At 37.5% G+C, this 25,725-nt stretch overlaps 2 protein-coding genes across 5 annotated transcripts in view; both read right to left on the reverse strand.

Moving 5' to 3' along the window:
- LOC145479998 (allantoicase-like) overlaps positions 1 to 25,725 on the reverse strand; it is a 192,597-nt gene that overhangs the window by 59,884 nt on the left and 106,988 nt on the right. For all 4 annotated transcript variants that reach the window (XM_081458484.1, XM_081458487.1, XM_081458486.1 and 1 more), the window contains 2 exons: positions 25,028 to 25,104; positions 13,026 to 13,163 (listed from right to left, as the gene is read on the reverse strand). In XM_081458484.1, the coding sequence (XP_081314610.1) occupies positions 13,026 to 13,163; positions 25,028 to 25,104 (215 nt within the window). The remainder of the gene's footprint in view (positions 1 to 13,025; positions 13,164 to 25,027; positions 25,105 to 25,725) is intronic.
- On the reverse strand, positions 1,938 to 9,224 carry LOC145479957 (uncharacterized). Its single transcript, XM_081458435.1, has 6 exons — positions 7,916 to 9,224; positions 6,058 to 6,927; positions 5,544 to 5,762; positions 4,840 to 5,004; positions 3,612 to 4,492; positions 1,938 to 3,018 (listed from the first exon to the last, which is right to left on the reverse strand). The coding sequence occupies exons 1-6, from the start codon at positions 8,142 to 8,144 to the stop codon at positions 2,197 to 2,199; spliced, it is 3,186 nt and encodes a 1,061-aa protein (XP_081314561.1). The 5' UTR covers positions 8,145 to 9,224; the 3' UTR covers positions 1,938 to 2,196.

Genomic DNA, 25,725 nt, shown 5'->3' on the forward strand with positions numbered 1-25,725 from the left:
GAAGCAAAGGTGGTCTACATTTCAAATCATCTTGTCTGCTGCTATGTAAATGCGACGATTTGATTCGAGTTTTCAATGTCTTCATTAACTACCGGTATTAACTCTCATCAGGCAAGTTTTCGCTATCTTCATTGACTATATATTAACTCTCATCAGGATAGGAACTCTCAGGTTTCATTTTGTCCTCAAACCTTCAAGACGTTGATGACTATATGGGATTATACAATAATTGCATAATCCCACAAAAATTCATAACTCCATCAAACTTGGACAGAATTTAATTGTTAAAACTTTAAAATATTGAAGAGAGATGAAACTTTTGCACATTCAACTTGTTGGAATAAAAAACTGTGTTTTGGTAGCATCTGACATTTATAGGTAAATTTCAGAATCTCCCAAGGCAATGTAGCCAGCTGTTTTGAGGTCACCTTGAAACTGCCTTGCAAAAAAATTAAAAAAAATCAAACTGACCCAAATAAATGATATTTGTACATGAGACTTTTACTGAAAAATGAGGCCAATTGGAAGAAGTCCAAAATTTACCTTATCTGTTCTTATGTGCAGAGCCTCTTAAATGTGAGTATAAACAGTGACATTCTGCAGTTTAAATGATATTTCTATAAGTAGTTTTTTGAAACACATTTTAGAATAAGAATTAGCGATAAAAAAATGACATTTTGATCTCCCTGAGATCATTTTCAAGTTGTAGAAAAAGCGAATGAAATATACATAATATATATGTACAAATTAGGGTGTGAGAATGTCCAACAATAAAATATGTAAATACAAGTGCTAAAATGTAAGTGTTAAAATAATAAAATACTCTAAAAAAACTACATAAATAACTTTGCACGGATTGAATCTGACTGTTTGTTCAAAGTTGGCTTAAGCTCCTTTATAAAAAGCATTTCGTAGATCAAGCAGTCAAATTTACTTTGGCACTTTCTCAAGAGCTTAAAATCACGATATATGTCACTTGAGACTGTTCCATGTTGCTCTTTAATGTGATTCCCGATTGAAGACGATCCTTTGTGTTCCTCAACATGCTGATAGAGGTGTCGGCACATGTACCCAACATGGTTTGCATTGCACAAACCACACTTGTAATAGTAAACAATGCATTGCTGGTTAATGATAGTTGGCTTCTTTTCTTTTGGTTTGATCTCGTGTCCGATCTTACGGCTTGTATTCACGGGGGAAATATCAAATATCCAGTTGCCTTCACACTGGAAAAAATCCCAAATTTCCAAGTATGATCAAACTTGGATTTGCATTGGATTTTAAAATATCCAAATTGGCTTAATAACCAAGTTTGGTTTTAAGTTGGATTTTTTATGGATATTTTAAGCAAGGAAAAATTACCAAGAACAATCCAAAGTAGTATATGACTAAATCATATTTTAACTTGTTTTTTCTAACACCCAAACTGGTTTTTCAACTAAATCAAGTTTGGTTTTCATGGAATTAAAATAGTTAACCAAACTTGTGTGTTGATTATCCAACTTAGTTTGTAATACAAATTCGTATTGTTCCACAACCAAATCTGGTATTTCTCTGCACAAACTTCATCAGCTGGGTTTTAGACAAACCAAACCTGGATAGTTTTTAAAGCAAGTTCGTTTTTTTTAGCTGGTAACATCACTTACAATTAACATCCATGGAGATTTTAAAATCCAAACCAGTTTGTTGTTGTTGTTACTCCCTTTTTTCATAAAACAAATTTTAAAGCTTATCAGTTTTAAAAGCAAACTTGATTTAATAAAGGTTTTCTTTAAAACTAAAAAATCCAAACCCATATGATACCATTCCATTCCACACAGAATTACATTATGTACCAATAGGTGACAACTGAAATCTAGTAAATTTTCAAGAGCTTCAATAAATAAGTAATAACTGACATGTACATTATAATAATTACTTGCTGTTTTAGCCAAGAGAATGCAATCCTGCTTACAAGTGCATGACCACAAGTTTCCAGTTACAATTAAGTTTACAAGTATCTTTTTGTAAAAGCAGTTATTCTGATGTTGTCCTGCATTTAATATATATATATATACTTGCACTTTAATATAATGTGTCCCAAATTTTGTAAGACAAGAATACAGTGTATATAGGCATGCTTGTTTGTTTTGTGTATTTCTTGACCAGTTCCATGAATTTGGATAAAAGTCAGTGTTCTCATTTCTTTCTGCCAAGTCACTTTTCTTTCCATACACTTCCTTGCCATTCTCCAGTAGCAATGTTGAGTATGCTACTAAAATTGATGTTGTCCATCTGACTTGAGCGACTTTCCCTTATCCACAACTTGTTTTCATTCCAGTTTCGATGCTTAATGTAAAAATAACCTTTCACTAATTTTTCAGTGAGTAACACACGCCTTACTTCTGCATGCCAAATTTCATCGTTGTTTCCTTTAACCAAGACCATGTCCCTTATCTGAGGATAAACAGGAACAATGACAGGAGGCAAAGGAACAGTTTTCCTATAGGGATCCACAACAGCAAAGTTGCCATTAACATCAGGAAAAAGCATTATTTCTCTTTGCAGATCTTTAAGGCCAAGACAGGTACCACTCTCAAAGGGTTTGACATAAGGTGTGTCACTTAATGGATGATGCATAATACCGCCTGCAGGATTCCACATAAGTTGATAAGTGTCTCCAATAATAACTGGCTGAGGTGTCTCATTCACATTCAAAAGGAAGAAATGACTAATGTGAAAATAAATCTCAGCGTTTTGTTGTTTGGCAACCACAACATCACCAGTTCTGTACAGCTTTCCACCCTCCGCAATTCTATGCATAGGCAGATATGCACTTCGATAAGAATGGGCTAAATCACCAATGACGCAGGGTTCCAACTCTGAAAAGTGATCTCTGACAGATGCCTTTTCTGCCCGAACAAGGATGTGTGACTGTCCGGATCCAATAAGAACACCTTGATTGACTCTTGTGGCATCAGGGCTGTTCTGACATAGCTTAGCCAAGTGCTTTGCCCCATCAAGGGAAGATGCTGTGACCTATAAAAGAAGATTGAAATAAATCTGTTCAGTGTCTTTGATGTCTCATTTTAAATCATCCAGATGTGTCAAGATTCCATAAGAGTTGCTTGATACATGTAGTATTGCATAACACTACAACGACAAGTAACATTCTCCAGAGTAATAAGGAAAATTGGCCTGTTTGCATTTAAAAGTGAAATTTCTTATTCATTATTTCTTAGCCATTTTGTTAAGAATGCAAGCAATCTGAACAAGGTATTTGTGTCCAGCAATTCAATACTATAGGCCAATCTCCTGTAACAGGTGCCCTCAATTTAGCAGCTTTTACTGAAACATTATTAATGATCAATAGCTAACTGCACAGTATGAGAAGGATTACATTTTCTTCAGGAATTATTTTGCAGCATAATGGCTGCTCTCTTAACAATGTCAGGGCTTGTAGGTTTGTGAATTGCACCAAAGAGTAGTTGCTTATAGTGGAAAACATAGATGTTACTAAATCATCATAAGCCTTAACAAAAAAATTGATGTAATGAATTAAAATCAGTCAGAAGAAAATGAGTTTTAGACAATACAAATTCAGAAAGACACATCCTGTGTAGTTTTGTTACCTTTTCCCTGTTAAATTTGGTTGACCTTGATGGCCTTCCTGCATCTAGATGTACAGCTGATTGTTGAAACTTCAGGAATTCTCTTTGAGACTCTTTCCTTGCAAATGTTTTTTCCAAGTACTTTTTGTTGCTAGATTGCCGAACGTAACGAGAAACAGCTCTCTCAAATTGTGTGCACCAGTAATTGTCTGGAGCAGAAAACCTAGAGATATCCTCATGAAAGTGAATGAGATTGTGTAAGTTAATCACACAGGCTTGGGTACCATAATGCTCTTCCATAAGAATACAGTATCGCCATGAGAGACGTTCAAATTTCTGTACCATATCCTCTGTCCAGCCATCTCGACCAGCATTGAAAACAAATTCAACCAATCTAGGAACTGGAGCCCAAACTTTGTATTCATCTTCAGATAGGAGTCCACTCAACACACACTCTGATGCCGGGAAAGCAAGTTTTTGGTACTCTTCTGCCTTCCAATATCCAATACATTCCAAATCATCTGGGAGTCTCGAAGATTTATAATCAGTTGTCCATGGCATTTGCTTCAATTTGCAAGCAAGTTCCCTCTCATCCATAACTTCTCCAGACAGTAATTTTGAGAAGTGATTCCTCACCACATTTAGGGGTAATAAATGCATTGCATCAAACACACTGTCATTCCGGAGGTTGAACTGGTACAAAGGATTCAGACGATGAACCAGACTCAGGCCATTGAATCCAAACTCTCTACTTCTATCTTGGAAGTATGTTTGCCTCTCTTCTTGCTCAATTTCGGCCATAATTTCTACTTCCTCCTCAAGTACTCTTTTTCGCCATGGATAGCGAAAATGTTCTCGGAAACCAGGGTAGTAATAATGGCGTTGCTCATTTAGCCAGGTACCTACAACATGGCAAAGAAACATACTATAATTTCCTTGGCTTGGGGTTTATATTAGTCAAGTCAGTTTGAGTTACCCATGTAAGTAATGGTGTTTTGTTCCATTGAAAACAGTGTGATGTGCGTTCTGTCCCTTTTTACATGTAATTTGCTTTACAACCACCCAAGACCATTAAAAACAAAATAATATTTACCTTGCACATATTTATGTACATTATGACAGCTCACATGCAACTGGTTATGATTCCAATTCATGTACACTTATCTTCATATTCTCCAAGCAGCAATAATATTGAAGTATCCTTTAATGGACAGGAATACTTCACCATTAATCAAGTGCAAAAGCATACCTATCAAATGACATCTTCTGCAGCCCTTCTTTCCACCTGCACCTTTGCCTTTACAGATCTCACACTGGGCAGGATGGTCACCAGTCCAAAGAAGTAATAAAACTCTGATTATTGTTTCCCCAGCAGGGAAGCAGTGTAAGGTCCCCTGGTAGTTCACTGAATACCCTGAAAAACACACAAGAGATAACAATGAGAAAGAACTTAAACAAAGTGACTGATTCAGATACCTTCTGCAGGTAATTGGACAATGTACATAGATATTACCTAAAAGTAAATATGTATATTTAGCCTCACCACCTCCCACCCCACCCTCCCAGTATTAAATAAATTTGTTGTAATACAACCAGCCATATGAGAATCTACTTCACTTTTTATATTATCATTTATTTTTTTTCAAGATGCGTCATTGTCAAAAAAATATGCACTAAACAATTTTATTGAGGATAACTGTATGAATACCATGCTCAATACCCATCACCACTAGTATGCATTTTGTAGTAGTTAGTCTTGCATTGCCATAATTTCCTTATGGTCCTGATGAATAGACTTAACTACTAATAATTCTATGTACTGTGACAAATTTGGTTTTGCTTCTGCAATCAGTGGTGTAAGCATGATATTTAGTGTTACTTTCAAAAGCTAAGTTATAGGAGGTGTCTAGTGTGATGCTGTCTTAAATACAGTGCCTTTTCAATGGGTCCTACCTTCAATAAAGCCTTCTTCCAGGTCGCACACCAGTGGTTCTAAAAATGGATCAATGCTGTTTGGTCTTGCATCTGGAAGGTCATATGAAGGAACAAACCCAACAGTATAAATTTCTTCAGTGCAGAGCCTGTCCTCTTTGGACATGGTAGCAATAGTCACTTCAATGGCTCCTGTGCTCCTCTTTTTGTTTCCAAAAGGTTGAAAGCCATCCCAGTGTGCTGCAATGAAATATTTTCAAGTGAAATCAATGTACAAACACATTTTATTTTGAAAATATTTTAATCACCAAACCGTTTGCAATAAATCAATGTAAAGTTAGAGTTAAATATATATCAGACTTTTTAACACTATAACTTCTTTTAAAATTGACTCCCAACAAATAATCCTTCTTTCACAGTTAAATGCCTCTGTTGAATTAACAGCCCTATTATGCACCAGGTATTCAAGTCTTGTGTACAAACATGTAATCACAGTTAAAAAATAAAAACAGGGGATTGCGCCTGTAAATTTTACCTATAAAAGCAAGATTCCTTGGATCCCCTCTTGCATATTTTGGCTCATGTAGAAACTTCGAGTGACAATGCTGGCAAAAAAGCTCTTTCAATCCATCAGCAGCTGGTGATTCAGGCAAGCTTTTAATGGTTTTCCCAGAAATAACATTGCTACAGTTCTCTGTTTTGCACCTTGCTGGCAAACACCAGATCTCATTTGGATCCCAAAACCATGAAAGCTCACAGAAACGATCACCATCCCAGACTTCTCTTTTTATTGGCCATCCTCTTTCTCTTCCCAACCAGTGTTCCTTTTCCTGCCAATGACCAGTCATTTTGCGGCACATTTCTGGACTTGACATCCATTGTTTGACTTTTCCTTTAAGTCCTAGACAATAATATTTTAGTTTTCCTGGTTGGCCACAATGGCGGCAAGTGTCAGTTTTCATGTCCATGATATCCCAGTGACGTTTGTGGGACTCATCTAAACAGATGAAATATTCTTTTGCATCCTGATAGCCTAACTTGACCAGATATTGTTTTGCAGTTCCCCAGTCACATGGCCACACTGCTTTGATTGATTCGTCTTCATCCTCTAGTCCATGACCTCTGCAAAACATGTGGCGAGCAAACACAAGCAGATCTTGAAATGTGTTTAGTGATGCTCCAGTCTCCTGTATGATGTCAAGCGACTCGAAGATACATTTTACAATAGCTTCGGCCATATTGTCAAGTGAATTTTCCTCCTCTGCATTTGCTGGGCCAGATAGCTCTCTTTCATGTAAGTTAGCAGAAGCATTCAAATCATTTTCAGCATGACAGACTTCCTGAAATTCAAATTCAAATGTCCCATGTTCATCTTCAATGGGGACTTGACCACAAAGGCCATCAGCTTGAAGAGAAAAACAAAAACAGAAGCCTTACACATACAGATCGACTAAGCTCGGTTAATAAGATGTTTATTACATGGCTAACAAGAAAAAATTAATTCTTTTAATGTAACTGGTTTGTACTAGCTGATATTTTGCTTGCAAATGGCGATGAGCTGAACTTAATTCTGCCAAACTCATCCTCTTTACTTTTTTTCCTCATCAGGCTTCGCACTTCCATAATATGGATATTTTCTGGAACTAATATTTTGGAAGAAAATAGTCAATATTTTTGTATTTAGTTTGCAACTTTTTCATGGCAAAATGTGATCGGTCGAGATTCCGGTCTAGATGGGAAAATCTAGACCGCGGTCAATATCGATCTCAGCCAATCAAATTCGTGAATTCGGTAGTTCCCAGTCCTTGTGAGACACAGCCATATAATAACTAGAACTTAATAAACCCTCTTTTCTTAAAGTAAAAACAAATTAGCTACAAATACTGCACATTATAATAGTGATAATAATAATAATAATAATAATAATAATAATAATGATGATAATGATAATAACATATTTAAAATGGTGGATTCTAACTCAATGTGCCATACAGTAAATACAAAAACCAACTAATAAAAAGAACAAATAACTAACAAACTAAAATAATATACAATTTTTTTTCAGAAAACAATGTTGAAAGCCATTTAAACAAGCGTACAAAAGAGGCCAGAAACCCCTAGGGTTAGACGTTCATCAGTAAATCTTCCTGAAATAACTAAGAGGTTGACCTGCAATCCAACCCTACCCTCTGATAAGCTTGCATTTACAAATCAACTACTTCCTACAAGCTCAAATATTCGTTTGGTTTTAATTTCCTGCAATTAAAAATTATTATTTTGAGGTTATTAGACATACTGTTGCCTTAGTTTAAGCCAGAATTTTATCCATGGCTGTTCATTTACAAGCCCTTATAAGCTTGTTATAATGCAGAAATCACTCGTAATCAACTTACCTTCAATTACATGTAGATCTCTGTCACTGCCAATACTTTCTGCAAGTTCACTTTCGAGCTGCTTTTCGGTTCTTTCTGTGCCATAAGATGCAATCAATCTGAGATGAGATATTTGCGTGCGATAATTCACAGCTTTACCATTACAAACTCCACAAAAGCAATGCACATGGACGGCTTTACGATCGGAACAGTAGCAAAGAGACGACGGACTAACAACATCGTCTGCCATTTCAGTACAAATTCACCCAGGTTCCTGATATATTGGCGATACGTGCGGGGGACTGGGCTCAAATTTGAAACAGCAAATGAGATGCAAGGATCATTGAAGGCGGGAAAAAATAGCCAATCTCAGTGCTTGCCACTTTTGACCGACAATCAGATTGCTCGTCAAAGATGTAGTAATGCCGCATTGACGTTCAGAGTGTCATTTGCAGATAAGATGGCGAGCGACATGGGAAAAGCTTTCAGGAGGAAAGTTCCACTGACACCCGTTCTCAGCAAACCTCCAGAAATAGCTTCGTACTTAGACGAACCAAGCCAAGACACGGATTCCGTGAGCTCCGATGAATCAATGTCATTACTGTCTCAATCCGTGAAAAGAAAGTTGCCTGTGCCTGCAGAGCTGAAGCGGGAAAATGCAGTTCTTCGAGACATGTCTAGTTCTGAAGTTAGCCAAAGTGGCGGGAAAGGAAAAGACGTATCAGGTTGACAACTGTGATGTACACGTTCAGTTTTCCTTCTTTATTCGCAATTTACGTTCAAGAACTCGGTCTCGACATCTAGTAATGATCGTTCTCTTTATAGGGTGGTGTGTTGCAGATGTAAAAGATTGGGCGATTCAAACCTTCGCAAGTGAAGCTATTGCGCAGAAGTTCGAAGACGAAGAAATAGATGGAAGAATTCTGATATCTTTGACTGTAAGAAGTGATGAAGCTATGGAAAAGCTAGGTCTTACCACACTGGGAAAGAAGGGGAAGTTTTTAAAAGTAACGGATGAACTTGCAGGTACATGTGCAATGACACATCTATATATTCTACACTTAGTCAATTCTTCAGATTTTTTAATAGTTTAAAGAGGCTAGGTCATTTCAGATGATTCTGTTTATTTTCGATAATTATCAGCCCTAAACTTTAAATATGCAGAGTAACAGTCTGTTATTAACAAAATCACAGCCGCGTAACGACCAATGATGATTTCTGAGCATCATGAATGCTAGTTTCATGCAAATTGAGATCAATAAGATAAGTTGATATTTTGATATTTCAGTTAATTCAATGAGCAACTGGTCAGTGCTGAAATTCTCCAAAATTGCGTGGCTTAAGTTGTTATATAAGCATGAACTGTGTAGGGAAAACATTCCCAGAATAAAATCATGTAAGCTCAATAGCCAAGAACCGAACACAAAGTTATACTTTAGGTTGCAGTTGCCTATTGAATCACTCTGTTCTTGTGACTATTTCTCACAAAGATTCAGATGGATGTAGAATTGTACAAAGTAGTTGCATTGCTTTTAATATGTGTTCTTCATTTTCCTCTGTATTTTAGGAATGTCCACCAGAAAAAGGAGAACAGAGAATGCTGAAGGCTTTAACACACCCACAGATTTCTCCACTTTGGATCGTTTATTAACTAATGCAGAAAAAACTCATCTGACCAGTGTAGAATAGGTCCATCTATAACACAAAGTAAGTTAACATATTTCAATATATCTGTATTTAGTCTTGTTGAATAAGTAATGTAACCAGCTTCATTGAGATTTGGAAATTGATCGGCAAAGCCTAACAGTTACTGAAGCAACCAGATTTAAAAGGAATTGTACATGTAGCTTGCATTTATAGCAATAAAATATGAACAGAATTGCATCAGTAGTTTAATCCATATCTTTCCTATTGCAGGAAGAAGAAAATAACCAACTACATTAAAAAAACCTGGCCACTGAATTCCCCAGCTCCAAGGTTCAGAAACAACCCTGAAGGCATGAAAGCATTTCAAGAAGTAGTAGACACACTTTCAAAAGACGAGGACTATACTTTTCCAAAGGCTGGATTGGGGAGCAGTGCCATCGCCCAAATAATTAGAAAGCACATGGATGAAAGGAGGAGAAAGGAAACAGAAATGAAACAATCACCATCTTCTCACAGTGAAAGTGATGCATCTAGCACTAGTGGAGAAAACAGCCGTGAGAGTGGAGAGAAAAAATGTAAGACAACTCAACTTGGTGACTACTTTAACGAAGGTAAGATATACTTGTCATTCTGAGATAACCACAACTAACTATTGTTTTTTCTTTTTTAAATTTATATGGTGCCAAGCTCTAATTTAGTCAACACCAGGACAAATTATATGCACCATTAATTATGGGCACTTCTTAGTATTAATTGTCCTACCCCTGAATAGGATGCATTCCTTGTCTATCACAAAATTACAGTTATACATTAACTTGGGGTTATGTAACAATTTGTTTACCTATTTATAACCTGGCTGAAAAAAGAGAAGCTGGAGCAAAGCTACATCCTGGGAATGTTACTGCTATCTTTGTCTTATAAAATCTAAAAACACTTTTTTCCTCAAATATTTCAGAACTGACTTTGTCATCGGCTGAAGCTGTGCTTCTTGTTTGGTTGGGAAAAGCTACAATTCACGAAGTAAAACTGGACAAGGACCTGAAGCCACTCGCCAGACAGTTCAATTTGAAACTGCTCCGAAATAAAGACAAGAACATGCATGTTCGAGCAATTTCAAGTACCCTAATTGAAAGAGGTCTAGTGTCGGTGACAACTAGCTTAAACAATGTTTCAAGGGAGGATGTTACAGTCAAGGTTTGAAACTTTATCACCCATAAATTTTTTGGTGATAGTGGTCCCTGTTTTCTAGTGAGGGGTTTGAAACATTTTCACAGTTCAGTTAGTGAAAGAATAATTTAGTCTTAATTTTCATGGCTAAGTTTGGTTTTGAAATGTTTATATTAGAGAAAATCCTCTTGTTATTAGAGGAATATTAGGAGGGTCTTTACGGGGTTACCTGTCAAATGACCATAAAATTTACCATCCACCATCAAAAATGGACAAACGTCAATTGAGTCATCCAGAATTACCTGTCAGTCAACTGTATTAAATATTCTACACAATACTTAACCATAAAAGCAAAGGTATCCCCTATTGAGACCCTCTTTTACTTTTAGTAGTTATAACCTTTAATTTTTTGGTGATAACCTTTTCAGGGAAGATAAGTAAGAATGTAGAGTCAGTAACTTCAAAGTGCAATTTCTCCCAAGTTAACTTAAAACATCTTTGAAGGTACAACTATAAGTGTGTTCATGAACATTTCTAGTACCTTTATTGAAAGAGATTACATAATGGTTACCACTTAAGCAAATGCCCCAAAGGATGATAATGCAGTGAAAGCAGATACATTTTCTTGTATTTTAATGTTCTTTCTTGTCACCTGGGATGAAAACGGGAGTACCATCAAACTTAACCAGTAAACTGTTGAAAACATATTGTTAGGGAAGCAGTGGCACTAAATGTGAGCTTCTTAACCTTTTACGTGATCACTTTATGTCAGTTTCTTTTGAGGCATTTCTGTACACCATACATGGGAGTTCTTTGGAAGGTACAGTTAGATTATTTAGTCTTAAGAAGTGTTGTAAACTTATCATCAAAGGTTTTGGAATAAAAATTATTGCAGTTTATTGTGTGCCTAATCATTAAATGATTATTTAACTTGAACATCTAAGGATTGGTCAGGTCACTATCCAAAACAAACGCTGGTTAATACACATCCTGAAAAAGACAGATTGCAAGTCCATTGAACTTATAGTCCAAGGTTGGCTAGTCAAAGTCTACTGCTGCAAACAAGAAGCTCCTGTTTAAGTTGACAATCCAGGAATGGCAATTAAAAAATACCGTTTTGTTAAGACCCAATTCCAGGTCTGTTTATCTTGCAACCCAAGAATGGCTTTGAGAAATCCAGTGTTGTTAACACCTAATTCCAAGTCTGATTATCTCAAAATCCAAGAACGGCAACTGAAAAATCCATGTTCGTTTAACCCCAATTCTGGATCTGTTTATTATAGAATTCAAGAATGGTTATTGAGAAATCCAGTTTTGTTAAACCCCAATTCCAAGTCTGTTTACCTAAAAATTCAAGAATGGCTATTGAAAAATCCATTCTTGTTAATACCTAATTCCACTTCTGTTTATCTTCAATCCAAGATTGTGAATTAGTAAACCCAAGTTTGGATTGTACTAGTACCAAGTCTGGTATTCTATAATTTTCCAGTTTTGGATATTGCAAAATACAAGTACAAAACCAAATCTGGAAAAATTGCAATTTTTCCAGGTTTGGATAACTAAGAAAATCCAAGTAAAAAACAAGTAAAATCCAACTGAAACCGTAGCTGGAAATTTGGAAATTTTTCCAGTGTCACGTGGAATTGGCTGATCTCTGATCCTTGAACGGTAACACTATTCTGACAGGCACTTCATTTACGTTACATGCTCATGTGGAAATTGGATTGATATTCACCCCGTGAATATAAGCCGTAAGATTGGACACAAGATCAAACCAAAAGAAAACAAGCCACCCATCATTAACCAGCAACATGTCGTTTACTATTACAAGTGTGGTTTGTGCGATGCAAACTATGTCGGGTATAACTGCCAACACCTCTATCAGCATGTTGAGGAACACAAAGGATCGTCTTCAATCGGGAATCACATTAAAGAGCAACATGGAACAGTCCCAAGTGACATATATCGTGATTTTAAGCTCTTGAGAAAGTGCCAAAGTAAATTCGACTGCCCGATCTACGAAATACATGTACTCTCTATAAAGGAGCTTAAGCCAACTTTCAACAAACAGTCAAACTCAATCCGTGCAAAGTTATTTATATAGTTTTTTATAGTATTTATTATTTTTAACACTTACATTTTAGCGCTTGTATTTACATATTTTATCATTGGACATTCTCGCACCCTAATTTGTTCTTACATATGTATATTTCATTTGCTTTTTCTACAACTTGAAAATGATCTCAGGGAGATTGAAACGTCGTTTTTTATTGCTAGTTTTTATTCTTAAATGATATTCACTAAATTTTAAACTTACCCTGCGAGCAGTTTCCCAGCCATCCCCCATGTTAACTGCTGTCCCAGGAGCAATGAGATTACGAGGATGACCATAATGCATATTGCTCCAGCCCACAACAGCTCCACCATTCTCCATGGCTGCCAAGTCTATCAGCATCTATTATTGAAGTGAATATGTGAAATAGAACTATTATTACCTGAACTGTGGAAGAAAGAATTCCGACACCAAAACTCATCACAGTTCTAAATGCAACTTAGTTACAAATTCAAAAATTATAAAGCTTGAGCTTAAAACAATATTCAGGCATAAATGGGATTCACACCCATGTCCTCTGTGATAAGTGTAAAATGCTCTACTAACTGAGCTTCTAATTCTAGCCAGCAGAAAGATAGTAGATGAAAGATTGTTGCAGTCAAGAATGCAACTTAATCAGTTGCAGAAGTAAAGGCTGAAGAACATTCAGGATTGATATATTCTTACAGCCTTTTTTCAAAGGCTTTTTAAAGCTTAACTAGGCAGCAGCATTCATGCAAACTTGATGTTGTAACACTTCCTTTACCCTGCAGAACAGGCATAATTTTTTTGCGTATTTTAGGTGAACAGAGGCAAAAGCGAGCCAAGCGTGAAGCGTGCTCTTCCCCTTGTGCGCGACTCCCACTTTGCGCTCACCTCACTTTTGCCTGTATTCACCTAAAATACACAAACAAATTATGCCTGTTCTGCAGGCTACACTTCCTTATTCCTATGGGTTTTGTCTGGAAGTGGCATATTACAACCAGCTGTCCCATATATATACCTTAAACTTCATTATTTTACTTTTCAAAACATACCACACCTCTGGGAGTAGCTACATGTATTTATCTGTGTGTAGGAAACAGGTGGAATATTTGAGAAAACTAAAACTGTGCCCCCATAAATATAGTCACTGGAGTCAAAGATAAGCTTGAGTAGATGACAGTATACTTAAAAACTGTTCCTGGCAAACCTCAAATGTTCGCCCTTAAAAAAGGGTTCTTTCCTAGAAAGGTGAAATGACTCAAAGGGTCTGTATTGATCAGAGGCTTCTCAAAGGCTAATCCATTTTACCAATTACCGCTGTACAAACACCTAAGAGAATACCCTTTAAGTGGTCACAAAGTGAAAATTTTTGCTCAATTACAAAATTTACTGGTTGTCTCAAACTCTAAGACCTAGCTAAGACCTGAGAACTAAGACCTTAGACCTAAGACCCCCTCCAAATCTCACAAACTAAGACCTAAGCCTCAGCCCCCCAAAACTCAAAAACTACAACCTAAACACTCTCTCTAATTTGCAAAAACTTGCATGGCATCATTGTAACCTGTGGTTTGGTATCATTCTCAGTTATCTCAGGATGCTTATAGTTTGCTAGGTAAGTAATCTTTTCGTTTTTTAAATTGATGACGTCATACAACATCGTCGCTTAATGTCAGCATGTTAAATTCCTTTGGATAAATGATGTCGTGCAAGATTTACCCAGAATCAAACTGAGGAGATGAAAACTGCCATCTTGATTTTGGTAATTGAGTGACATCGTTTTTCGGTGGCTTGTGGTATTGACAATGTGTCAGTTAGATTTGAGATCATACAAACCAGAAGGCAACAGACAGCAGTTTTTTTTAAAGGATTAAAAAGGTGAGTTGTACCTCTGAAATTGTTGTTTTTCTCGAACATGCAATACATTTGATACCAAAATGACCCATAATGAAAAGTTCTGTTCTATGCTGTTAATTGTTTACATTTTATTGGAGAGCAATAAATCTTCCAACATCGAGTAATTCAAAGTCCTTGCAATGAACACCTTCATAGCAAATGACTAGTTTTTACACGCTGCTTTTCACTTGGCTTGTCAATGTATGGAAATACCCTTGGCCAGCAGCAAGGGGGGGGGGAGGGGGGGGTGAATGGACTTTTTCTGTGGGCATCCCACACCCTCGATGTCCACAGAACAGCAAAATAACCCCCCAGGGGGCACTCACATCTTCGATAGCCAAGGGGTCTTTTGCAGCAATAAACGCCCAATGGCAAAAGATGCCCACAGAAAAAGTCCACTCACCTCCCCTGCTGTGGTCTTTTGCAGCAATAAATGCCCAATGGCAATTCAATAACCCAATTAGAGAGTAGTTGAAACTATTTCAATATGAGAAGCCATAACTATTGTGCCTGCATGGCTGAAAAGGGGAGACACCGAAAACTGTGGAAAGGCTTATTGTGACGTTTATTGCAAAATCCATAGCTTTAAGATTAGGCACAGTAGAAATATACCATTGCCTTGTAGAATATGTGGTAAAGGAGTTCAGAGTAAGATACAACTCTGCTGTAATTGTGGCCGAGAAAAAGAAAGAAATCGTGAAAGTAAACATAGAAGTCGTTTTGATCGTGTTATGGTGGAACTGCTTGCAATTCGACAACCCAATTAAACACAGACATCTGTATACAAAAACATGGGACGCGGCAGAAAAGGTCTGGCTGAACAAAGCCAAAACAAGCCAAAAATTAGCAAGAATAAAGAAAGAGGAGAACCGCAGTGGTGGCATAAAAAATATCATTTTTTGGTTTTGTCAATCAGATCACAGTGAATAAAGTAAGTGGATGGGCTGTTTAGCTTTTTGACATTAAGTTAACACACCTAATATTATATTGGTGCCAATCAAACTGGCCAAAGCATGACTAAATAAAATTTGTTTTTGCAAGGTTGGATTTCCTCTTGTTACTTTTAAAACAGAATGGGGTTTATTCGTTTTTAATTCTAATTTTGCGTCATTATTATTTTATTTTAAACTTATTGCTAGCTCTTTTATGAGGCTCTCAACAGTATAATGCCCCTGAGGTATAGAGGCAAGCATTTCACCAGACTCTTTGAAAGATATTTGTCCTGCTTTTTTTACTTTATGCCATGAACTGGCAAGGCAACACCAGAGGTTTTATGAAATGTGCTTTTGGGATCGGCTCGTCAAAGTGGACAGTTCCCCCGTTCTTTTGTGTGACAATTGTGAGGACAACCATCGAAGAACATATTGTACAAATATAACATCTTCAAAATGGAATCTAACAAGACAATCCAAAAATAGATGGAAATGCCAGAGGCAAAAATCAAAGCAAGCATTGCAAAGACAAAGGCATGGACCCGGTTTGCTGGTCAGTTTCCGAATACAGACAGAAACCAGTTTGTTGTACAAGTTGAATTTGATGAAAAGCACAATGTGAAGGTGGAAATATTTTTCAAAGACAGCCCTACTTCATTCCAGAGTGTTTTTGGTTTTCACAGAAAATTTTGGAGCAAGTGAATGCAAACTGCACTAGGAGTGATGGGTCACGAAAAAACCGGTGTGATGGGTCACGAAAAACCGAAGCAACCTCTCGGCATGGCAGGCTTTCCTTATAAATTGTCGCCCATGAAAACAAAAGCAGCATTGCCAATCCTGCCTGTAAATTTCACGGAAGCAGCGCCAAGCCATAAGAAAATCTTCAGTGACCACATGAAAATCTACGTGACGCCCGACAGATACTTGTGACAAAATTCCACGACATATGGTATTCCAAAAAACCAGACTCAAACACACCTCTGCGGCAGAATCAAAACAGTGCCTAGGAGGTCCACACATACAACATTGGCCTCAACAACTCAACTTTGCTGTTTTCTGTGCCACACAAGGTTGTGGAATTTCTCACGAAATCTTTGACAGCGGTCTACCTCTGCCCCCACAAATAAGAGCTTTTTATAAATTCCATGTGTATTCACGGTCAGGTGAATTTTGTTCCAGATGGGAGGCATTCAAAGCATAAGCACTTTACCGAGGGATCCCGCCTTCAATCAACACAATAATCCCTATGATGAAGCTTCATACGAAAGAATCTGCGATAAGTTCGGAATAAAGCCATCGCCACACTGCGTATCATCCTGGAGCAGTCCCTGGAGTGGAATTCACCTCTTTATATCAACTTTGTGGACTATGAAAAAGCATTTGACAGCGTGGACCGGCAGACCCTCTGAAGCTACATGTACTGAGACACTATGGAACACCAAAGAAAATAACCAATATCATCAGAAACTCGTACAAAGGGATGACCTGCAGGGTGATCCATGGACAGCAACTCACTGATGCCTTTGAGGTAAGAACTGGAGTGAGGCAAGGATGCCTGCTGTTGCCAGTTATGTTTCTTCTGATGATGGACTGGGTAATGAAGACATCTACAGCCCAAGGGCAAAATGGCATCCAGTGGACACTTTGGAAGCAGTTGGACAACTTGGACTATGCTGATGACCTGGCCCTTCTTTCGCACACTCTACATCAGATGCAGGAAAAGGCCAGCACTGTTACAGATGCCTCAGCACATTTGGGCCTTAAGATCCATAGGGGGAAGAGTAAAGTCCTAAAGGTCAACATGGTCACAGATACTCCCATTATGCTGGAAGGTGAAGTGCTGGTGATATGGTTGAAACTTGAATCTGACTTGAATCTGTAGCGAATGGATTCTTAAAGATGCAGACATGGCTAAACAGCTTATAATTAGAAGGTGGGGGATGCAAACTGCTTCTCTTTTTTTGCTATTTGGGAGTTTTGAGTTTATTACATTGAATTACAACCAGCATCAACTTGAACAACAGAAAGGATTTTGCTCCCTCCAGTCACAGTCCCATGTGGATTCTTGTTTTCATTCTGTGTCATTCCCTTCAATCCTCTTCACTCCACATGGGTTATACCTTCAGTTACGCTCATTTACCTTTAAATATCGAGTTGTTTACTTGCTTTCAAATTTTACTAACTGGAACGTAAGAAATAGTAGTTTTAACTACTATTTAACTACATATAGATTTGACATGCGTTCAGTCCAGGTTATACAGGAGCCAATATACTTTTATAAGCCAACATTCATTGCATTAAACCTTCAGTGCAAGTGTAAAATTTCTCCTTTGGTGACCAGGAATTCAAAGACAATGCCACAAAAAAACAAAACCAACCCCCCCTCCCCCCCAAAAAAACAAAAACAAAAAAAACAAAAACAAAACAAAAACAGACTTAGAAGGTGACACCCCTCTCAAGACTTCTGGAAACAAGATAATAATATATTTTATTGCTTTAAATTTGGATGGAATTCGAGGAATTAATTGTTCAAGTCACTGATGAATTCATTCAGCAATCAGTTGACTGCAAAGCTGTCATTTGGAGTATACATGTATTGTTACAGTTTTGAGTACGTACCGCTCTTCGCTTCAGTTTGAATATGAATGTACTTCATATTTTAGATATTTAAAAGTGAAATAAATTACCAGATTAGAGTTGACTTGCATTTGTTTCCTTAGAAATTATAATCACATTGTTCGAGAAGGAAACTTAAAAATAATATAAAGATTTAGCCAAGCCTAAAGGAGGGGCTCCTGATTACAATTAGTTAACCTGGGTTGAGCCTGCAATCCAATGGAAAGCCAGCACATGGGCTGCAGTCAACTTAAAAAAAAACCTAACCTATATTAGCTCTAAACTTGAGCCTGTGATATGGTCATGTAATACTGGTCAGCAGATACCATGTTTTGACAGATGTCAGTTGGCTTTAACATGGATATCCAATATCAAAAATGTATGCTGTAAACCAAGGCCACATGTCTCTGTCAAACTATTAGTGGACTATGGCCACTATGTTGCACAACAAAGTTGTGCATAGGTGTCCACCAGCAATCATGTACATGTATTTTGCCTTCACTATATGTATACAGCCACACACAATCGTAGGTTATGAGGCATGGGTGCATTTGGTTAGCCAAGCTGAGATATGTTTTAATTGTTAAGTAGATGTCGGCTGTAGTATGTCATGTTTTCGCTGAATGTTTGCATAAAGATTTAAAAAAATGATAACTCCTCACATTGTGACCTTGTGCTGCCTGTGGACAGAAGAGCTGTCCCATCTAAAACAAACAGGAAATACTATTCTCTATTACAATAAAAATCCTCCCTTCATCAAATGATCACATAGAGTTACTTGTCATTGTTTATGGAAATACAGTATTCCATAGTTAATGTACCTTTATGGGAATGGTATTTGACCCTTTCAAGGCCTTTTTTAATTGCGCATATTAATATGACCTTTTTTAAAACGAATACTAAGGGAACCTGTTTTCAGTGGGACACCCTGTATTAAGCGGACACTAGCAAGGGTCCTGAGGCTGTCCACTTAATACAGGTTTGACGGTAAATTCAAACCATTGTAACACAGCAACTCCAAGGCCAGAGTCACGTTTCACGTAATCAAACTCGGTCGTTATGTAATAGTAGTAGATGTCAGGCATACAGTATTGTGCAAAAGTAACGCAAGCGAAATGCACGAATTTCGTTCTTTGTTCCTGCGACTTTTTGACCAAAGTTCGCACAAAAGTTCGAGTGAAATTTCACGGTGTATCAAGCGATAATTCGCTTAAACAAAGGGCAGTTCGGCAGCGTTCGTGCAATTTTCTTTTTGCGACTGATATTAACAAACTGTCATGTAACTTACAACCCGCCCTGCAAGCAGAGCCTTTTCTTACTGTACATATGCTTTGTACTCCAAAAATAACAACCCTTTCAGGTGTTGGGGTATGTTAACTCCCATTCCCAGGGCACCCTGCTAGCAGAGCCTCTTCTTACGGTACATATGCTTTGTACCGAGAAAAGACTCTGCATGAATCATGTCAAGTTCTTATTGAGCATGCTCAGCATGTTGCTAAGATACAGTTTTGCACCCAGGCCAGATCGCCCTTCATGTAAAATGTAAACAGAGCGCAAAAAAGAGTCATCGTGTGGAACTTGGAGGTTTTGCCTCCTACCCTTGCTTTGTAAACTCTAGTTAAAATTGAATAAGAGGAGTTAAGGTGAAGAATGAAAAGGATTTGTGCTGCCTCTGTTGTGGGCTGAATGCCTGAATTTGTGCGGTGCTGGAAGTTAAAGTACAACTTTATAGCTCCAAATACTCCGAGTTAAACTATGAATGACTCCTGAAACATGTGACTCCGAATAGACTGAAATGTGGTCAGAAATATGATATCTACAATGACAAAACACTTAGAGCGGCCAGCCAAGAAACATAAATAAAGCATTAACTAAGTCAACAATGGTTGTAATGCAATGGAAGTGAACAATCTATAAAGGTCCAGTGTTTATATCTATGTACATGACAGCCGACAAAATTTGTCCAGGGTAAAAACTGGACAAAATCGTTTAAATAAACAAAATTTTGTTTACTTCTCAGTCATTTCTCAAAAAAGGTTTTAATGGTATAAATTTTGCATCTTGGCTGTTTCTCACAAGTGTTGCAAAAAATACTATATTGACAGTGTTGTCAGAATTTAATGACTATCACCACAGTCAATGCAGATGCAACAGACAAGACAAAAATTGTCATGACGAAATTTATCCTTAGATTTTGTCATGGACCATTGCAATTTTGTCTGCTACTGCACATCGGCCCTTACTTTTTTCCCATGTGACCAAATGGGATTGACACAATCTGGATACCATGGGGTGCAAGATATTACTGACCTAAACCATGCCTAGCACCTGATCACAGGGTAAATCAAACTTTTCCCTTGGTTAGCTTTCTGTTGTCTCAGGCGGCGTTAACAATTTTCTGCAATATAAACATGTTACAACACTTTTCATTGCTTACATGTTAATACTGTTGATGCCTGAAAATCAGCTAAAAAAAACTATGCAGTCAATACCAAATTAATACGACAGAACTGTTTGTTTTAGCTAAAAAATCTCTCAACGCATAACTTTTCTCAGTGCAGATGGTTTGCCCTGCAAGGACAAAATATTTTGACTCGGCCAAATTTATCAAAGGAGCCACTGTCCTGCTTCGCAGACTCAAGAAACTTTTTGTCTGTGTTACTTTTTTTCGTTTTTGTGACAGACGTCACCAACAAGTTCCAGTTCTTTCTGACCTCTTGTTCTATGTATCGCAATCAGATACCGCAAATGATCACATTCAACTGAACAAGCTATGCGCTTGGATTATCCTTTTTATTTCAAATTAAATCCTAACAACTGGAGTGCCTGTGGGCTCATGCCCAACTTGCCCAGTGTCAGTGATACAAATTTTTTTGTGCTGATGCCGTAGTAATTATTAGATGATGTTCACAAATCATAGCCAGAGTGACACAGAGGAGATCACCTGCAGTTCACAGGCCACGGTGGCCAAACTGAAATCCTATGGAAAATGGACCAAAGAAGAAGAGCAAATGCTTGTAGACTTATGAGTTGATTGAAAGCAAAAAATAAGTAAAGTGACAGGCTGTAAACAGACAGTGTGGATGTGCCAGGGCAAATAATTTTTGTCGAGTTGGACATTCTTTTGGATTTGCCATGGACAAAAGAAGATTTCATCCTCAGTGCAGATCGACCCTTAACCTCTCTGTCCTTGCTCATGGTTTTCATGTGTCTCTCGGAGGCTGAGATGGGTGGGTGCATCATGGTAGAGGTAAAGTTACTTGTCAAGTTATGAAATGAAAACAGCTTTGGATTGGGAAGCATATATTTTTGAAGATTAACTAGACAGTGTTGGTCTGTATTTTTCTAGGTTCTTGCTTGTCATAAATTAGCAGTGATTAACGAAGTTTGCATGCTAAATTTACGTCTGAGAAACATCAAACAACTAACCACAGCACTGCAAATAACTTGATTTCACCCAACACCATAGTGTGAAAACACAAACAACATTCACTGAAGGGTTTGAGATCACTGCAACACCGCATGTTGGGATTTTATTCACTGCATCACTGCTTAATTTAAAAACTAAAGAACAATTCTAGACAATTTTAGACAATTTTAAAGCCCCCATTCGATTTGGGTTCACAAAAATCTTCTCGCTATCTCAAAGCACAGGGACGCGAACACTTTCGGCAACAACACAATCATTTACATTCACGTAAAATAAATGCACTGTTATTTACCAGTGTTCCTGGGTCTGTTTGAGCTGTTTGTAAGGGATTTTACTAGAAGCAAATGCAGTTTACATTTCAAATATCATCTTGTCTGCCATTTTGTAGATGCGACGATCCAATTACCTCTCAAGTTTTCACTGTCTTCATTAACTGTTAACTCTTATCAGGCGAGTTTTCACCATCCTCATTTACTATTAACTCTCATCGGGGGAGAGGTTATCAGGTTTCATAAAATCCTCAAATCCTCAACACGACTGATGACCATGTGTGCTTATGCAATATTCATAATCCCTCAAAAATATTTGAAAAAATTCAAAAATTCAAATATTAAAATATTGTAAATAAAAGTTAATAAAACAACAAGGTGTCATAATCCCCAAAAGGTTGGACTCCTCAGTGACCTTTTCGCGGCAAATGGCTGAATATGGAGATCATATACATGTAGTGGGGGGATAGCGGGGTGGGAGCCCGGGAGAATAGGGGGCGGGAGGCGGGAGAGGAAAGGGTAGGAAGCAGGAGAGGGAATGGGTGGGAAGCGGGAGTCCTGAGAAGGCGGGAATTATTTATTAAGTGTTAAAATACTCTCAAAAACAAGAATCCAAAATGATTTTTGACTTACATATAGCTCATTTTGAGACTTCTGGACCGATGGAAAAACGAAAATTGGGCTGAGTGTTAACGGCTTCTGCCGCTTCAGGAAAGCAATCAGCAAAACAGAATACAATTTTATCAGATTGTCCATTTTATAAACTTTCTATTGATATATAGTGTAAATCCTCGAATTATTTTAAATTTAGGAGAAGACGGGGGGGCACTTAATCGAGGGAGGTGGGCGCTTATTTAACATTTTCCAAATCGTGCCCTGACATGATCATTTTTTTAATACATCATCTGCGCGTAAACAGCAACATTAGCTGTTTATCGACATAACAAGCTGATCTTAACTTTAAATCACAGCACCATTAGTACTTGTAATTTTTTCCAAACTTAACATGTTAAACAATGCACAAATCTAACACAAAGGTTTTAAAGAGGAAAAATTTACCATAGGATTGGCCAAGCTTCTATAACTGAAAATAATGATTCTGACAGTGGTCTTTCCCAGAGATCTTTTCTCTGGACTTAATGCTCACAGCAGAAAGGTTATTTAAAACCTGTTCAGCAACACTGCAAGACAGTTGACAGTTATAAACCAACCTTTTTGTTACCCTTTCCTAGTGTCCTTTGCAGCATCTACATCACTGTTGTGTGAATTTTGCCCAGACAACTGAGGTTGACAATTTTCCCAACCAACAAATGAACCAGATATTTTAACACACAATTAAAACAAGCTGTCCTAAACACTTTCCATAATCAACATATTAACAGGAAGTCTTAACAACCATTTTTATTTTAGTACTGTTATAATATTTGAACTAGCAGTTCCATTTTAAGTGCAACACTTGCAGTTACCTACCACGTCCTAGGGATGTCCAACAACATGTGCACCCGCAAAGGAGCAGAATTCTGATGGTAAGGTTAACATGCCATCAGCCAACTCTAATTTGCATAATCTGATCCACCACTACCACCCATGGCTGGCTGGCTTTTGCAATCCACTGGTCAAAAAGCTAGTGTGGTTATTATATAGTTTCTCTAAATAATTATTATTATTATACATTGAACTCACTATCTCTTTTCTGATTGGTCGAAAGTGTACAGTGAATTTTTGAAATCAGCGCCTGTGACATCATCTCTGCAGATTACACAATAATCATGTCAACAAGACACTCAAGGTCACGGGTAATCAAGTTTGCGTGCTTTGTGTTGCTTGCCGTCAGTGAAGAAGCAAAAACATGACTTCCATTTTTTTCCTTCAATGTATAACAAAACAATTGTTACATTTGGTTTTTGTGATATCCAGAATAATCAAGTTCTCGGTAAGGGTTATCAGCCTCAGCATTCGGCTTCGGCTGATAACCCCTACCTCGACCTTGATTATTCTGGATATCACAAAAACCTCATCCAGTAGTACGCTAGACAAAACTGTTCTGGATTGACATTTTTTCGACAAAAAAATTAAAGCAAGGAAAGTTATGCTAATCATTTTATGACTGTCTTAAACCTTAATAAATTCCACACATGGAAAATTATTTTTATATGGATTACGCAAGGAGGACTTGAGTTACAACATATCTAAATTTGCTAACTGCAAGTCACAAAAGTACAAAAAATCGCACGATTTCTAAGAGAAATAGTTGTGTTTCTCATCAACATCCTAGTACATCAGGGTTGTCGTGTGAAGAAGATCATTGCGTGTTTGTGGATTTTTTGTCATGTACTCGATGAGATGCATGGGGAGTAATAATCCATCCAAACAGCACAATAGTACTGTGATACATCAGCGGTTTAGTGAATCAAAGATTCAGGTTGTGGTGCTACCACCGAAGGGCCACAAGGCAAACAAGCCAAACCAAACAAAGTCTTATGGTAAGAAAATGCAAAAAATGGCAAGCTCCTGGTAGATGAGCCCAGAAACAGGTCTGGCATGTTTCCAAAAAGTACAAATAGGATTGTCTGAGGTTCTTGGCGGACAATGCTTTGACACAACAGCAATTTGTGCAATTGCGGTTTGTATGAAGCACGAACTAAAGGCCGCCATCTTCAAAACAGTTGGAAGAGTGATCTTGTGGCAAGAAGATTTTAAAGAAGGTCAATGTCTGAAGACAGTATCGCATTTCAGTGGGCAAATAAGTGGTAAAGTCTGTCTCATGCTTTCTAGTCAAATTATTGACAAAACAATCCATAAACACGTAACGATGTTCTTCGCAAAACAACACTTCATATGGTACTTTTTTTCTCAGAAATCACATGATTTTGCATACTTTTGTGATTCAGTTACCAACAGTTGGCTACACTGTAACGCAAGTCTCACTTGTGTGATCTACTCAAAAATAATTTTCCAGGTGTAGAATTAAATACAGTTTAACACAATTGCAAAATTATTTGCATCACTTAGCTTGTTTTAATTTTTTGTTGTAAAACGTCTATCCAGAACAGTTTTGTCCAGCACACTAACTGTTTACAGGTTGTACACTAAAAAGCTGACCTCCTTGTTAGTCATGATCATCTGGGTCCAATCCTTGACTGCAAGGCCATACACTCGAAGCCGGGCTATACCACCATCTACATTTTAAACAAAAATTGGAATATTACGAGAAGTTTTAACTTATAGAGAAGCAGCACTTAAAAGTGCTGCCTCTATTAGAAAGCTGCAAGTCAAGCCTTTTAACTGTGGAGCAACTGGTGGAAGAATAAATTAAATGATTCTTTATAACACCAGAAACAGTGCATTTCTTTTATTAGTTCCAGATGTAACTGATCATTGACATCAATGAAATTAATGAGTAATCAATGGGTAATGGGTATTGCCAATGAGTGATGAGTACCGGTAATTGATGAATAATCGACAGGCCACAAAATTTTCAGTCATTGATTAGTCATTGATTGCACTGATTAGTCATTGATCGCACTGATTAGTCATTGATGACATAGATTAGTCATCTTACATGTAATCTCCCAGATACACAAACCATACCATCTTACATGCAATCTCCCAGATACACAAACCATGTCAGAAACTCTGACACTCATAATAGATCAACCCATTTTTGTAATATAAACTTAATGTGCCCGCGATTTAAGAGAATTACTGAAGGGGGTCGAGCGTTTGCTGTGCGAGCCACAAAAGAATGGAACAAATTAAGCGTGGACATCAAACAGAGTACCAGTGTAAAAAATTTTAAA

Source organism: Orbicella franksi, chromosome 2 (genome assembly GCF_964199315.1).
Source record: "Orbicella franksi chromosome 2, jaOrbFran1.1, whole genome shotgun sequence".
Classification (NCBI taxonomy): Eukaryota; Metazoa; Cnidaria; class Anthozoa; order Scleractinia; family Merulinidae; genus Orbicella; species Orbicella franksi.